Raw genomic sequence first — 17,866 nt, 5'->3', positions numbered from 1 at the left:
AGATATATTTCTTAACAGTTTATGTTCACGTGGCTGTTTTCGTTTATAGTCGCCAAGCTTTTATGTGTTTTGAAATAATCTTGTCCGTGATGTGTTCGTCGTACGTCGAAAGGCAGAATCCTGCAGCTCGAGAGATATATGTTATTCTGCCAGTCGCGCTTTCAAATAGTCTCGCACACTTAAACGGGTCACAAACACCTGCATTTAGCTCTTGTAGTGTTACAATGGGTTTATTGTGTGCATTTGTGGGAATATTTTAGTTAAAAAAGCTCTTAAACAAGAATAAATTCGTTTGTTTTGAGCTCGACACTGTATGCGCTGATCGGAGGCGGTGATTTCAGATAGGCAGCCACAAATATTTCATTTTCACACAAACAGTTCAAAAACATCTGAATTTAGCTCTTGGTGTGTTCTTATTGGTTGATTGTGTGATATCGCTGTAATAATTTATTTTTAAAAGCTTTAAAACAGGAATAAATTCGTTTTTTCTGAGCTCTTTACTCCAGACACTCGTGATCACAGCGGTGATTCATCTCTCCTATTTCTCACGTATCTCTGGCCAGAAATAATTTATCCATGAGCCCTGAACCGGTAATAATCAGATATGTTGGTTTAGCTTGTCAGTGTGAATTAAATCCAAGTATTTATTTGGATTTTAACCGATTTAAAAGAGAAACTAAAACTCCGGTAATTGCACCTGTAGGGGCGCAATTTCTCTCAGACAATGGAAGTCTGAAGCACATATACTCAAACAGAGGGACAGAGTGAGATGAGATGTCTGACAGTTTTTTAATTTTCTGTTATCCATACAGTGTTGTAAAGTCGTGGAACTATCCATATTTACTCAGAAGGACTTTTTGTCTGTATGAAAAAAGGTTTTGAAGTGTTTGGAATTTAAAAATGCAGGAAAATTAATAATTCCATTTTTACTGTCATTTAAAAAAATCACCACGACAAAACCGTTCAAGCTATCCAAAATCCATTGGCAATTTAAGTTGTTTAAAATGTTTTGGCATCATGTAGACAAAGTTTGGTGTGTATAGTGTTACTCTCCTCTGAGCAGTATGCATTAATTCACTACTAAATGTAAAAAAAAATCCACATTCAAATCAAAATAACTGACTTCCTGTTGATCGTAGCTGATGACTGTGAATTAGAAAGTTGTCCGTCTTGATGAGAACAATTTTTGTACCGAGTTTGGTGTCTGTAGCTAAAACTAACCCCCCCACTTTTGACAAAAGGTGGCGCTATAGAGTGCCTCTTCCACGCCCTCTTATGAACTTTTGCCAGTGTCTAGTTATCATAAAATACTGATATGTGTTCTGAGTTTGATGAAATTCTAAGCATGTTATATGCCTCAAAATCAACTGAGAAATATTCCAGTTTAACATGTTGCCACGGCAACAATATTTTTAGATATCAATATCCCCCCAGCAGATTTATATCGGCTGTGTTTTAACATTATTCTGATGAAGTTTGAAGCAAATCGAGTAAAAATAAGATGCTGAATTCAAAGCATTTTGAAAATGACACACTTCCTGCTGCCAGTTGGTGGCGCTATAACTTTGACTCCTAATAGTCACATATATGCGATCGACATCATACAACGAATAATCTCATGAAGTTTGATAAATATCAGGAAATGTATGTGGATGGTATTAGACACTCCCTGTTTCTCATTTCTCGCCATAATTTCAGCGCCTCGCCACGAGCAAACCGTTCGAGATATCAAAAATCCCCTGGCAATTTTTCATCCCCAATGTCTTAAGATCATGTTGACCGAGTTTGGTGGCAATCGAGTAAAAAACCTATGACAAGTATATCAAATTCCAGAGCATGCGCTTTTTACATAACTCTAAATAGCTGACTTCCTGTTGGGCGGAGCCTATGATATGCAATACGCAAGTTTTTCGGCACGATGAGATCTATATGTGTACTGAGTTTCATATTAATACGTGCAAGTATGTGTGAGATATACATCAACATTTATGACTGTGTTCCAGGGGGCGCCGTAGAGCCCCTGTGCCACGCCCGGGTCCCAGCCTCTGCAGGCTCCTAAAGGCCACAGATTCCAAAGTGTGCGCAAATTTTCAAGAGTTTTTGAGTATGTTAAGGACCCCAAAAGCCCCCACAACTTTGACGACAAATATGAATAATAAACCCCAAATAGCCAACTTCCTGTTGGGCGGAGCCTATGACATGCAGTACGAAAGTTGTTTGGTTTGATGAGATCTACATGTGTACCGAGTTTCGTACGTCTACGTGCAAGTATGCATGATATATGGCCCTCCATATTCCAGGGGGCGCTGTAGAGCCCCTGTGCCACGCCCGTATATCAGTCTCTGCCCGGCCCTAATGGCCGCAGGTTCCAATGTGTGTGCCAATTTTCAAGACTTTTTAAGCATGTTAAGGGCCCCAAAAGCCCCCGAAACCTTGAAGAAAAATAATAATAATAATAATAATAACAAATAATCCTAAGGAAAACAATAGGGCTCTCGCCCTCCAGGCTTGAGCCCTAATAATAATAAACAAAGCAGATACAAGAGGGTCCTCACACCATCGGTGCTCGGGCCCTAATAATAAACAAAGCAGATACAAGAGGGTCCTCACACCATCGGTGCTCGGGCCCTAATTAAAGCTGCAAGCAGCGATGAACGGGCCCTCGCACCCGGGCTCACCGCAATCGTGTGGCTTTAGTAAAAAGGTGAAGGTGAGAAATATGCATTTCAAATCGTTAATATAAGTGGAATATGTCAAAGTCACTTATATGTGCCAATTTTCCTGTTGCCAATAGGTGGCGCTATCATTATAATGGAATATTGGCCTTCAGATGTGTTCAGGCTAGGAGCCTTATCGAACATGTGAAGTTTGGAGAAAATCGAACATTCCAAGCCTGAGTTACAACAACTTCTCTTGCTGTGGCGAGACATCAAATTTTGTCATGGCGCCATGGACACGCCCTTTAACAAAAATCTAAAGATCTCCACAATTTAACATTGCAAAGACCTTTAGATTAGACTGAGCAAAATAAAATGTTGATGTCATAAAATTTCTTGGAGTAGTTCTTTGCAGTGTAAAACATGACACTTCCTGTTGCCAGCAGGTGGCGCTATGACTATGACTGAATATGGGCATGTAGATCTGTTAAGGGCAGAAGTCTTATCTAACATGTGAAGTTTGAGGCAGATTGGACATTGTATGTCTGAGTTACAGCAACTTCCTTTTTCATGGCGAAACATCGAAATTTGTCAGGCCGCCATGGACACGCCCTTTAACGAAACCTCAAGATCTTCGCAATTTAACAACGCAAAGGGCTTAAGATTACACTGACCAAGTTTGGTGTTGATCTGAATAAATCTCTAGGAGGAGTTCGTTAAAGTACAACCCCTGAAAATGGCAAAAACAACACCAATTTTGCAGGGAAAATTCTAAATAACCGACTTCCTGTTGGGATTTGGATTTCGTACCAAGAGACTTTTTTGTAGATATTGGTGAGTTACATGTGTGTACCAATTTTTGTACATGTACGTGAAACATAGCTCGAGGCACACTCTGTTGAAAGTGTATAGGTGGCGCTATCGAGCCATTCTGCCACACCCGGTGGAATATTGGCCTGCAGATCTATTCAGGTCAGGACTCTTATCACACATGTGAAGTTTGGGGAAGATCGGACATCTTATGCCTGAGTTATAACATCTTTTATTCGCATGGCGAGACATCGAACTTCGTCGCGGCGCCATGAACAAGCCTTTTAACGAAAACTCAAGATCTTCACAACTGAACATCGCACAGGCCTTTAGATTAGACTGACCACAAAAAAGACATTGATGTCATAAAATTTCTAGGAGTAGTTCGTCGCAGCGTAAAATATGTCACTTCCTGTTGCCAATAGGTGGCGCTATGACTATAACTGAATATGGGCATGTCAATCTGTTCAGGTTCGGAGTCTCATCAAACATGTGAAGTTTGGGGCAGATTGGTCATTGTATGTGTGAGTTATAGCAACTTCATTTTTCATGGCGAATCATCGAAATTCGCCAGGGCGCCACGGACACGCCCTTCAACGAAAAGTCAGGATCTTCGCAATTTAACATCGCAAAGGCCTTTAGATTAGGCATACCAAATTTGGTGTTGATTTGAAGAACTGTCTAGGACGAGTTCGTTAAAATACAACACATGGAAATGACCAAAATTACACAAAATATGCTCATAATATTAAAAATAACCGACTTCCTGTTGGGTTTAGAATTTCGCTCCAAGAGTCTTTTTTGTAGGTATTGGTGTGTTACATATGTGTGCCAATTTTCGTGCATGTACGTGAAACATAGCTGGAAGGCTGTTGATTTTCTTGGTATAGGTGGCGCTGTCGAGCCATTTTGCCACACCCTCTTCTGAATCCTATATCAGACGAAAATTTTCACCAGGTTTGACGAGTGTGCAAAGTTTCATGACTTTTTGAGCATGTTAAAGCCCTCAAAAATGCGATTCATTCGGGAGAAGAAGAAGAAGAAGAAGAAGAAGAAGAATAAATATAGCTGCAAGCAGCGATGGCGGGCTCAAGCCACCAATGCCATCACCACCCCGGTGGCATCAGGTAAACTGTGCCCAGCGGGCACATGCATTCACAATATCCCTCTGGCAGTGAGGTTTCAAAAGGATATGGCAGTTAAAGGGTTAATTCGAATCATCTAGACTTTAAAATCACATTCAAAGAACAATATATATATATATATAACTTTAGTAACACTTTACAATAAGATTTAATTTATAAACATTATGTTAACATGAACAATATTTATATAGCATTCATTCATGTCAGTTAATATTCCAAACTTAAACATTAAAACATTGTTTTATTATGATTTTTTCCAAGCACATTTTACCAATTCCAAACCATATCAATCTTAATAACTACCATTATTTTTTATTTAATCATTTATGAGTGCTATACAATAGTCCAGGAAAGCTGGAAGAGAAAAACTCCTTATATTCATGTCTGCAGAATTATTAGGCATGTTTTCTTTTACAGATGAAATGCACTAAAAAAGCGTACTGTAAACTGTAAAGTTGGAAGTTATGAAATACCCATGAGAAATATCAAACACAAATGCAATACAGAAATGGATAAGTTCAGACTTGACCATTGTACAAAAAATTCTGACTGGGTCATGAGGTCAGAAAAGAAGAAGAAAAAAACAGGTCAAGAAGAACGGACAAAAAGAATTGCAAAATAATTAGGAATTCATGTGAAGATTAATTTTTTGTCAATTCTGCAAGACAGAGTTTCAGGAAAGGAGGTGGAATAAAAATGAGCTCCTAAATCTTAATCCTGGATTCTGGAAGATATATTCCTCAAACCATCGGACAAGAGGAGGTGGTGCTGGTCCTTCACGAGTCACTCTAATCTGTTCATAAAGCCTATATATAAAGACTTAATATATAGTATTTCACAATACTTCATGGTATTCTAATTAAATCATTTTTTGGAATCTTAGATCTCTCAGAACCTGACACATTGTAATTCTGAGACTCCAGGAAAGTGGCAGTTCTGTAAAATGTTGGCGCTGGAGACTAAATGCTCCCTGATAGTTTCACACCTAATTCACTTAACACACACACAAACACACACACACACACACACACACACACACACACACACATTAACCACAGTGACAGAGGGACAGAGTGACATCAGATGTATGATAGTTTTTTAATTTTCTATCATCCATATAGTGTTGTATAGTCATGAAACTATGGTCATGAGACCAGTCATTCTGAGGAAATATGCCTCAGAATGACTGGTCTTCTATGTGTACATTTTTTTGAAGTGTTTAGAAGCTGCACTTTAAAAAAATAAAAGACATTTACTGGTTACTTTTTTACTGTTATTTCAAAAAATCACCACAGCAAAACCATTCAAGCTATCCAAAATTCATTTGCACCTGTTCTGTAAGATAAATTCTTTAAACAGTGGTAAAAGAGGATGTAGTGCTGATCCTTCAAGAGTCACTTAAAACGTATCTGTCCATAAAGCCTATAAATAATTATTCTTAATATACAGTTCACAATACTACAGCATGTTATTCTAATTAAGTGAGCGTCATTTTATCAGTAAAATACATAAAATTCATATAATTTTTTTTGAAAGATTTCTATAAATGATTTAAATCATACTTGTTTCTACAATAATTATTTAAAAGTAATCCTATAGCGCTATCTGGTGGCCATTATTGGTACTAAGAATTGCAAGCTTGATTTATAAGTTATGATAGTTTTAATTTTATGCTTGAAAACATACACAATTTAACATCTTCTGTATATTGGCTTCATGTTAAAAAAGTTTGGTGTGAATTTCTTGTGTCTTCTTGGAGGAGTATGAACCACTCCTCTATTAATATTGGGACAAGGCTTTATAAAGCATGAACTGACTATTTACTTTTTGAGTTTTAAATTATTATTTGCAGCACACATAATGTTTTTTAGGATTTTTAAAAATCCCTAAAACTGTCAGAAAAGGATAAGGCCTAAAATTACTATGTGAGTGGCAAAATGTATTTGTTTTTATAACTATAATGCATAAACTATGAAATTATACAAAATGTATAAAAAAGTACAACAGTTATTGTTTTCCAATGTTTTTATTTATTAAATTTTTGCAATTTACAGCAATCATTCTAAACAGCTTGAATAAAACCTGTTAATATTTATTATAGACCGCTGTAACTGTGTATAATCTAACAAACAAGTTTATTATGAAAATGGAAGTGTGTAGACCAGATAAATTGGACGATAAAGACATTATAATAGTCAATAGTAGAGCATGTTTTAGATTTTTTTTATGTGTTTAGATGCAGAAATGGACAAATCAAATGTCAAATAAAATTTAATTGATTTAATTAAATATAGATTATTTTTTGTTAGAGCAAAATAATAAATAAATAAATAAATACGTACACACATTAAAAAAGCAGCCAAGATGAATGAATTTCATTTTTTATATAGATTAAAATTGAAGACAGAAGCAGCTGGGATATGTGTTCACTTAATATTAAAATCCAGTAGATCCACTTCAGATATATTTCTTAACAGTTTATGTTCACGTGGCTGTTTTCGTTTATAGTCGCCAAGCTATTATGTGTTTTGAAATAATCTTGTCCGTTATGTGTTCGTTCGTACGACGAAAGGCAGAATCCTGCAGCTCGAGAGATATATGTTATTCTGCCAGTCGCGCTTTCAAATAGTCTCGCACACTTAAACGGGTCACAAACACCTGCATTTAGCTCTTGTAGTGTTACAGTGGGTTTATTGTGTGCATTTGTGGTAATATTTTATTTAAAAAAGCTCTTAAACAAGAATAAATTCGTTTGTTTTGAGCTCGACACTGTATGCGCTGATCGGAGGCGGTGATTTCAGATAGGCAGCCGCAAATATTTAATTTTCACACAAACAGTTCAAAAACATCTGAATTTAGCTCTTGGTGTGTTCTAATTGGTTGATTGTGTGATATCGCTGTAATAATTTATTTTTAAAAGCTTTAAAACAGGAATAAATTCGTTTTTTCTGAGCTCTTTACTCCAGACACTCGTGATCACAGCAGTGATTCATCTCTCCTATTTCTCACGTATCTCTGGCCAGAAATAATTTATCCATGAGCCCTGAACCGGTAATAATCAGATATGTTGGTTTAGCTTGTCAGTGTTAATTAAATCTAAGTATGTTTTTGTATTTTTAACCGATTTAAAAGTGAAAGTAAACGTCCGGGAATTGAACCTGTAGGGGCGCAATTTCTCTCAGACAATGGAGGTCTGAAGCACATATACTCAAACAGAGGGACAGAGTGAGATGAGATGTCTGACAGTTTTTTAATTTTCTGTTATCCATACAGTGTTGTAAAGTCGTGAAACTATCCATATTTACTCAGAATGACTTTTTGTCTGTATGAAAAAAGGTTTTGAAGTGTTTGGAATTTAAAAATGCAGGAAAATTAATAATTCCATTTTTACTGTCATTTAAAAAAATCACCACGACAAAACCGTTCAAGCTATCCAAAATCCATTGGCAATTTAAGTTGTTTAAAATGTTTTGGCATCATGTAGACAAAGTTTGGTGTGTATAGTGTTACTCTCCTCTGAGCAGTATGCATTAATTCACAGCTAAATGTAAAAAAAAATCCACATTCAAATCAAAATAGCTGACTTCCTGTTGATCGTAGCTGATGACTGTGAATTAGAAAGTTGTCCGTCTTGATAAGAACAATTTATATACCAAGTTTGGTGTCTTTAGCTAAAACTAACCCCCCCACTTTTGACAAAAGGTGGCGCTATAGAGAGCCTCATTCACGCCCTTTTAAAAGCTTTTGCCATTGTCTAGCTATCACGAATACTGATATGTGTTTTGAGTTTCATGTAAATCTGAGCTTGTTGTCTGCCTCAAACTCACCATAACAGAACATTCAAGTTTGACACGTTGCCATGGCAACACTATATAAGATATCAATATCCCCACAACAGATTTACATTGGCCATGTTTTGTCATTATTCTGATGAAGTTTTAAGTAAATAGAGTAAAAATAAGATGCTGAATTCAAAGCATTTTGAAAATGACACACTTCCTGCTGCCAGTTGGTGGCGCTATAACGTTGACTCTTAATAGTCACATATATACAATCAGTATCATACAACGAACAAACCCATGAAGTTTGATCAAATTCAGGAAATGTATGTGGATGTTATTAGACATTTCCTGTTTCTCATTTCTCGCCATAAGTTCCACGCCTCGCCACGGGCAAACCGTTCGAGATATCAAAAATCCCCTCGCAATTTTTCATCCTCAATGTCTTGAGATCATGTTCACCGAGTTTCGTGGCGAACGGGTTGAAAATCTCAGAGGAGTATTTCAAATTCCAGAGCATGCTTTTTTTAAACAGCCCTGAATAGCTGACTTCCTGTTGGGCGGAGCCTATGACATAAAGCGCGAAAGTTGTTCAGCTCAATGAGATCTACAAGTGTACTGAGTTTCATATAAATATATGCAAGTGTGTGTGAGCTATGGTTCAAGATTTCTGACTGTGTTCCAGGGGGCGCTGTAGAGCCCCTGTGCCACGCCCGGGTCCCAGCCTCTGCGGCGTCCTGATGGCCGCAGATTCCAATGTGTGTGCCAATTTTCAAGAGTTTTTGAGCATGTTAAGGCCCCCAAAAAACCCCGGAAGGTTTAATAAAAAATAAAAAAAATAATAATAATAATAATAATAAGAATAATCCTTAGAAGAACAATAGGGCTCTTCGCCCCTTCGGGCTTGAGCCCTAATAATAATAAAAAACAAAGCAGATACAAGAGGGTCCTCGCACCTCGGTGCTCGGGCCCTAAATATATTTCATTTAAATATTACTAAATTTATAGATATATTTTAATTATACTACAGTATTAACAAACAAAGAGTTGTAAATACTATAATATATAAAGTATAATACATTTTACTATAGTATGGTTCAAAAACACTATTTACAAAAATTACTATAGTATTTTTTTATTTGGGTTCCTACTGTAAATATTTTTGATTTTATTATTGTCCGATCCTAACAAACCATACATCAATGTAAAGCAAATGTATTCACATTAATAATAATAATAATAATAATAATAATAATAATAATAACCTTGTGACTGGTTTTGTGGTCCAGGATTACAGATACCCCAAATATTCATGATGTTACTCTGCAAAAATCGAGTCTCATTCCTAACGGTAAAAAAAAAGGCTTAAGCATTTTATGTGTTCTGCTTGATCTATAAATACTGAAAACAATATGGTTATGTAATAATATAATCTCCATATTCATCCAGAAGATGGAGGCGGGAACTGGCGCACAATCAATTTAAACTTTAATATTCACCAAAATAAACATAAAATAAGGCCCAGGCCTGGTCCTCTCTCGTCCTTCCCAGTCGTCGCTCCAGTTTTATATCCTTCCATCTCCTACGTGGGACTCGAAACCGTAGGTTGAACCTAATTTCCCAATCATTCCCAATCAAGGTTGTTAAATCTCAGCTGTCACTAATGTTTAATATTTCAATTTAAAAAGAATTAAATTTATAGTAGTAGTTGTTTTATAACTGTTTACAAACCAAATTTGCAAAACCATACACTAATTCTGGTTTGGACTGTTTAATAAAACACTTTTTGCAAAACACAACACATTCACACCGTTCTCTGTGTAACACTCAAAAATCTATCAGGAATTCATTTTATGGCAAAGAAGGCAAAAAAAGGTGTGTAAGCAGTTGAAATACACTGCAAACTTTACATTTATATAAAATAGTTATATTTTAAATTTTAAAATTTTATGTAGAATTTATTAATCTTTTTTACAATAATTTTTAAATGAACTTCAAAACAGTTTGTCAAAATATTAAATATAAAATAGTTAAATTTGCAATAATTTAAGTTATATTATTAAATTATTTATTTTGTATGCGATTTCTGTACCTCCTTTTATCTGAAATATAACTCGTTAGCTTTAACACAAAGAGCTTGTTGAAATTTTGAGGCATATATTTTGTATATTATTTCTGTCTGTCCCTATGTTTTGTTTAGAGCTGTGGTTTTGATATGTAAAGAGCCAGAGGCAATCATGCACAGCTAAGTTAAGCCATTAAGTCTTTATTAAAATGAGCAATAATATGGAAATAAAAGATTTAAATACACACACACACACACACACACACACAGAGTGGATGTTCAGTGGTTCAACCCAGCTCTCAATGGAGGGCAAGAGAGGTAAACCCTGGGAAAAACAAGAAAAGAGTTTACACATTCCTGCATTATCATGGTTGTATTATTATTTTCGGACCAATAGTAGTCGAGGTTTACCTCTGTGCAGTTTCTTGTAGTGCCAGTATGCAGCAGAAAGAGCCACAACAAGGCCGATAAAGAAAAAAGAGCAACCCACAGCTAACTTTATGATTCTGGTATCGAGAGACGTCGAGTCTGAGCGTGAGAAAAGATGAGAGAAAGACAGTGAACCAGTGACAAAGATACACACAACATGTTTAACAGTACATGCACATCAATACAGCAACAGCGCAAGAAAAACACCCGGGTATCATGACTCCATGCATTTCACAAGCTGGAAACTTCTTCAGTAATTCCAGCAGGATGACAGAAGAACTAGTATTTCATGAACACAAACATATACAGAAGCAGAAGAAGAAGTGGCTTTGTATTTGCTGACAGAAAAGAGGAAGTGAAACTTTGGACTGGACCACATTTGTTAGGTAATGGACAGAGTACCTCATTTCCAGTGTTATATAATATTTATTTGCCAATATTATTTATTTGCTTTTTTAATTAATATTAATTAGTCTTAATTTTTCTTTTCATTTAATTTGTAGGTAATTTTGTTATGCGCCAGACCACATTTATCAGTTGTGGACAAAATGCCTTGTCAATTACACTGTCATTTTAATAATATTTATATATTATTATAGTTATTAATATTTTTTAATGGCATCTATGCTTCTATTTTACATTTTTGGTTTGATTTTTAGTTAATTTTGTAATTTTGTTTAGCACCAGACCACATTTGCGGGTCATTAACAAAATATCTGCACAGTTCAAGTGTCATTTTAATATTATTCATATAGTATTATTGTTTAAATATAGTATTATATTATTATTTTTTCATATTTTATATCATTATTAATTATTTTAAATTACACTTTTTTTATATATAATATATTTTATTTTAATTTTAGTTACATTTTAGTGTATTATTTGAGTTACTCTCCAGGGGGATGCTGTACACTGCTGCTGGCTGAGGAGAGACCCCCACATCATTATAAAGCACTTTGAGTATGCAGCAATATGCAATAATATATTTTTTTTTTTTTTGCTATTTTATTTTCATTCATATTTTCATTAGTATTTATTCTTATTATTAATAATAATTAATAGCTAGTTTTAATTTTTGTATTTCAATTTAGTTAATATTTTAGTCATGTTTGGCAACAGACCACATTACTGTATTACAAAAAAAAGTTATTTTAATATTATTATATATACTATTATTATAGTTTTTATGCATAATTTTAATTAGCTTTTATTAATTATTTTCACTTTTTTAGACACTCTGTTATGCACCATCTGTTGAGTCACGGATACAGTGCCTCTTCACTTCAAGACTTATTTTATTTATTTAATATTATTAGTTTTAGTTTTGCTCAATAATTAGCTTTTAATTTTTTATGTCCAGTAATTTTTATTTTTGGTGATTTGGGGCTCATTTTTGTTAGTTTTTATAAATATTAAATTTTTTATTACCGTTTTAGTTTTAAGTTTTTCATGTACTATTTATATTTTAATTTATTACAGCTTTATTTAAATAAATAAAAAAAGTTATTGTAAAAATGTAATTAATAGCTTTATTGATCAGTAATAACCCTGGTCAGTTCTTCTGCAGGAGTCAGATGTAACATGTGCACTGACAGTCATATGATCATCTGACTAATGAGCAGTAACTGCATCACTCATCTAATGAGTGTGTGTGTGTGTGTGTGTCTCACCCCACAGACACACACCCATCATCTAATGAGTGTGTGTGTGTGTGTGTGTGTCTCACCCCACAGACACACACCCGTCATCTAATGAGTGTGTGTGTGTGTGTGTGTGTCACTCCACAGACACACACCTGTCATCTAATGAGTGTGTGTGTGTGTGTGTGTGTGTGTGTCTCACCCCACAGACAGACGAGGGGCTCCTCCAGAGCGCTGTGCTCCACTCTGCAGCTCACTGGGACTCCTCTGTGCAGCACCAGCTCCAGGTACGAGTGCATCTGGTAGCTCCAGTCACCGTTATCCTTGAGTTCAGTAGAGACCACGTCTCCAGTGACCTCTGACCCGTCCAGCAGCCAGGTGATGTTGATGGCCTGGGGGTAGAAATCATACGCATGGCACTCCAGCGTGGTCAGCTGACCGTAACAAGCTTTACTATTGGAGCGGACAGTAACAACGGGGGGCACTGGTGAGAAGACGAGAGAAATGAGAAGAAATCCATCAAATTTAACTGATGCATCTCTTCAATCAATTCAGACTCTCTAAAGGCATCTTTTATACTCCGGCTCAATAACCTCATCTAACATGTGAGGAGTTGAGGTTGCTTACCCTTTCTCTTTTCACTTTTGATATAAAGTCTGGCATTAGCTCTGCATATTGTTTCCAGCTCCTCCTTCCGCTGTTTCATCTTCCAGCTCTGATTGTTGAAATGCTCAGCACTTCTGATCCCAAGCTCATCGTAACCAACGTACTTCCCCAACCTCGAGTCATGGCTGCACAGAAGCTTTTGGTTGAAGACCAGCTTCACTGTGTAGACCATGTCAGACAAATCCTCTCTGATAAACTCACATTCATCGATGTCCTGGAACACATAAACATCTGAAGGGACCAGAGAGTTACTCACAGAAAGGTCAGCATGTGCCAGTTAAGATGCACTCTTGAGGGTTCAATATGACACAGAAGACCATTCCTGGTTCCTTTCAGTAAACGGAAAAGAACATTAATAATCGAATGAATCTTCTTCCATTGTCAATCACCTTTATTTATATAGTGCTTTAAACAAAAAAAATAAAACATTGTAAACAACCTTTTGTGGATTGGAAAGGTCCATGAATGTTAAATGGGTCATGAACTAAATGAAAATAAATAAATATACAAAGAAAAGTAAAAAAGCAAAAATAAATAATTATTGATAATTTTATTTTTTTCCACACATTTATTTATTTTTCATTTTATTTTTACATGTATTTATTTCTATGTACATTTATTTATTTATTTCTACATTTATTTATTTATAAATGTATTGATTTTCACATGTATATATTTCCAGATTTATTTATTACTACATTTATATATACATTTCTGTATTTCTACATTAATTTCTCTGTAGTGTAATGAGGAGGGTGTGTTTTACCTCAGGAATAGCAATGGAGTCAGAGGAGATGGGAAAGCTTTGTATCCTGAAACATGTTTACAGTTGTTCTCAGTCGCTTGGATACATTTCTCGAATCATCCTTGAGATTTGCAAAACAGTAAGTGCATTTCTCAAAACAACTCGTACAAATATTAAAACACCATGGATTACCTGCAAAAGCCACTCTCTTACTCAAAATCCTTAGTTCATCTCTCAAAAATAAATATCTGTGTCAATGAACATATCAGTGCCATCAGAATGACAAGTCCTAGTGTCTTAATTTATGGATAAGAAAGTCATGTTGTCAATATAACCGTGTACTCTGGAGGGATGTTCTGATGTAAACTACTGTACTGAACAGTATGCCATATGCTTATGTATGCCACATATCCATTTCAAGAGTACAAATGTACACATTACTGTATGTGGGATATTGATTGAAAGAGACTGGATTGAATTCCCAGTTACACTTTTACTAGTGAGCTGACCAAAAAAATTACAATAATAAAAAAAACCTTTACAATGTCATTGTGATATAGAAAAGGAAAAATAAATATGGGCACAAAGATGAAAATAAATCAATTTTCAGAATGTGTAACCCTTTTGTTGTCCTCTGTATATACGCTTTCCAACTAAAGATTCATGAGATGAACCTTTGAGCTATTTCAGAGAAATGGTTTATCATTGGTTTATCATCTACATTCTCTTCATTAGTAAAGATTCACTTGCACAATTGCCAAAAAGTCTAATAATAATTTGTAAAAATAAAAATAAAAAGTGTGCTTAGCAGTTTATGACAACTAGATTAAACATTTTGCATTGAATGACTCATACGATGAACTAAAGACCCAATGTTTTGGGGGGTAAAGACTATTGCACAGAAAACTATATAATACGTTTTGAGCGACATGACATTAGCAACTGATAATTTAGGAAACCTCAGATAAATGTGTGTAATCAATTGCATGAATGTACAAAAGCAATCGCAACTTGTTCAAAAGAATGAGAAACTGGTTTTATGATGTGTATAAATGACTCCATGATGTGGAGGTTTTAGAAGTAGTTTTGAGAATTTCATTTCTGATTTGAGAAATGCACCAAAGTGACTGAGAAAAACTGTAATATTTGTGACTGACACCAGTGATTGTACAGTGGAGATGTGTTCACTGTCAAATATCATTCAGCAAGCATTCATTCTAAAATCATGTCAACTATTTTTTTTTTATTATTACAAGAAAAAAACTGTGGTGATTTATTTCTTGTTATTCATTTAATTCATAAGTTGACACTGCAAATTAACTGGTTACGTTTTTTTCTGCAGTCGAGGAAAGTATGTCTTAAAATTTGTCAGTGATCTCTATGGTTTTAAAGATTATCAAGAATGATTTTTTTCGATCTGCAGTCTAATAAAATTTATTAATTTAGCCTATAGTTTAGACTACAGGCTAATTTAATTCTTTCTAACTTTTTGTTTCTTAACATTAGTTCTGAAGAATTTTAAATCAACTTCATAATAAAAAGGCTTGGCTAATGGATTTTTGTCATAAGAAATATAGGTAACAAACATAACGAATACCCTAGCTATTCTATTAAATGAAATTTTCATAAACATTTTTTTTAAAATCACAAATCACAAATATGACTGAATACAATTATTACTGCAATAAGCTGCTTCTCATTGCTCTTTTGTTGATTCTGATTGCTTCCATTGTCCTCATCTGTAAGACGCTTTGGATAAAGCACCTGATAAAAGACTAAATGTAAATGCAGAGAGGAGCACACACCTGACTGAGTGAGTCTACACACGTCCCGACTGAACAACACTGAGAACAACACGGTGCTTTCAGCTACTGAAACTCTGAGGTTTGCTTTACTTTCGGTTTGTGTTTTCCTCATGTTGGTGTTCCTAATAACATAAATAAGTGTCTTGAATATGTTTTGCATTAAGACCGATGCTTCTCTTTCTTTTTGGAATTATTGCTTGAGAAGACAAGATATCAAATTCCCTTAATTATAACATTTCATTTTCATTATTTTTAAACGTTTAGTCAAACAATTATATATTATCTCATGTATGTCTAATATCAGGGCTTAAAAATAAATTGGTTTTAAGTAGAAACAATTACATTTCCCGCGTTACAGGTTAGAACTTTCAATGTATCATTTTTTTTATGAAAATGTTGTTTTATAGAATAGCTAGGGTATTCATTATGTTATATTGCTTATGACCAGGGCTGTTGAAACTGCCGTAGCCCCCCAGAGTTTAGATCAAACACACAAAGCATGTTTTCGATTGAGCCTGAAGGACCTGATTAGCTGGATCAGATGTGTTTATCAGGACTGGGGCTAAACTCTGCTGGGCTGCGACCCTCCAGGAATTGAGTTCGACACCCCTGATTATGATGAAAATTCATTAGTCCAGTGCTTCCCAAACCTGTCCTGGAGGACCCCTGTCCTGCACCTTTTGCATTCCTCCCGAATCAGACACACCCCATTTATTCTTGTAGTCTCTACTGACCAGCTGGAGAGAGGGATCAGGTGTGTTAGATAAGGGACACATACAAAAGATACAGCACAGGTTTGGGAAGCACTGGATTTATTTATTAAGTTGATTTTAAATTCTTCATAAAGAAGAATTATATATTTTTATTAATTATTAATATTTTAACTTTTATTAGACAGCATATCAGGAAAGAAAAATTCTTAGAATCTTTAAAATAAGAAACATCACTGACATAATTTAGGCTACACTTTGTGACTTATGAATTAATTGAAAAACAAGAAATAAATCACAAGAGTTTCTGATAATTTTTTTTTTTGACAATTTCAAAATGAATGCTTTCTGAATGATATTTGACAGTGAACACATCTCCACTGTACTGCTGCACACATTCACTGGTGTCAGTCACAAATATTAAACATGTTTTAGGATACAATGTAATATTAAACATGTTTTAGGATACAATGTATGGCGTGCGTGTTTGACTAGCTCTGTTAATAAATAAATGTGGAAAAAATAAAAAAGGTTAAGAAACTTAAAATTAAATGTTTTAGATTATTATACTTTTCTTATATATATATATATATATATATATATATATATATATATATATATATATATATATATATATTTTAATACATATCTTTGTTTATCTTTATATTTATTTATTTCTAATTAAGTCAGCTGTGGCGTTCCATAATGAACTGCCTCTGTTTTTTAATCCTTTACAGTTTTCTAAGGTCCACTCATGATGTTATCAAGATGTAAACATAGAATCCAATTATTTCAGTCCAGAAGATTCCAGAAATCAGCAATTTGTCATTTTACTTATTCGGATTGAGGTTTTAGAAAGCTCAAACAGGAATGTGCATTTAACAAACCATAAGAAACAGCTCAAATGTATTTGATCCTATGGTTAGTCACCATGAAATGGCCAGACTGGCCCTACAAGTCAGTCCTGTTTTTATATAATATCACAGAACTAAACTCACCTTTAGACGAGACACAACAAAAAACAAAGCCCACCCAGACCAGTCCAAGTCTGAGTGTCCTCATCTCTGTGTTGTTCTTCAAGTGCAGTTCGAGGAGAGAGTTTAGTAATCAGTCTGAATAACGAAAGCATTCATAAGCTTCGCTGCTTGTGGATACTTCCTCATGATTTAGTATCAATCACGCAGAGACCAGGAACAAAAAGTACAATGACTGTAAACACTCTTTCAACAATTTTTTTTTTGTCTTGACTAAAACACATTTCAATAATAAGATCTTGTTCTTAAACATCTTTTCACACCACTACCATTTAAACATTTTTTATAATAAATTAAAATACAAATCAAAGAGCATTAAGTGTGAATTAACTAAATTACACAATAGTTAACAGCTCAGTTTGACAACCCAATTAACTA

General features: G+C 34.7%; 1 protein-coding gene across 1 annotated transcript; it reads right to left on the bottom strand.

The window, feature by feature from the left end:
• Positions 1–10,484: 10,484 nt before the first annotated feature.
• LOC113102783 (SLA class II histocompatibility antigen, DQ haplotype D beta chain-like) lies at positions 10,485–17,604 on the bottom strand. Its single transcript, XM_026265861.1, has 5 exons — positions 17,453–17,604; positions 13,156–13,425; positions 12,731–13,012; positions 10,868–10,984; positions 10,485–10,781 (listed from the first exon to the last, which is right to left on the bottom strand). Exons 1-5 carry the CDS (start codon positions 17,514–17,516, stop codon positions 10,756–10,758), a joined length of 759 nt encoding a protein of 252 aa, XP_026121646.1. The 5' UTR covers positions 17,517–17,604; the 3' UTR covers positions 10,485–10,755.
• Positions 17,605–17,866: the final 262 nt, after the last annotated feature.

The sequence above is a fragment of the Carassius auratus genome, unplaced genomic scaffold, assembly GCF_003368295.1.
Source record: "Carassius auratus strain Wakin unplaced genomic scaffold, ASM336829v1 scaf_tig00217765, whole genome shotgun sequence".
Taxonomy (NCBI): Eukaryota; Metazoa; Chordata; class Actinopteri; order Cypriniformes; family Cyprinidae; genus Carassius; species Carassius auratus.
Note: the sequence above shows the minus strand (reverse complement) of the source record. Positions and strands in the feature narration are given on the sequence as shown.

Bases quoted from the DNA above. Each gene is read 5' to 3' on its own strand.
- LOC113102783 (XM_026265861.1), bottom strand. From the start codon at position 17,516: ATGAGGACACTCAGACTTGGACTGGTCTGGGTGGGCTTTGTTTTTTGT. The intron at 13,426-17,452 runs GTGAGTTTAGTT...TGGTCCCTTCAG, and splicing joins TTGTTGTGTCTCGTCTAAAG to ATGTTTATGTGTTCCAGGAC. The intron at 10,985-12,730 runs GTGAGACACACA...TCTCACGCTCAG, and splicing joins GCCCCTCGTCTGTCTGTGGG to ACTCGACGTCTCTCGATACC.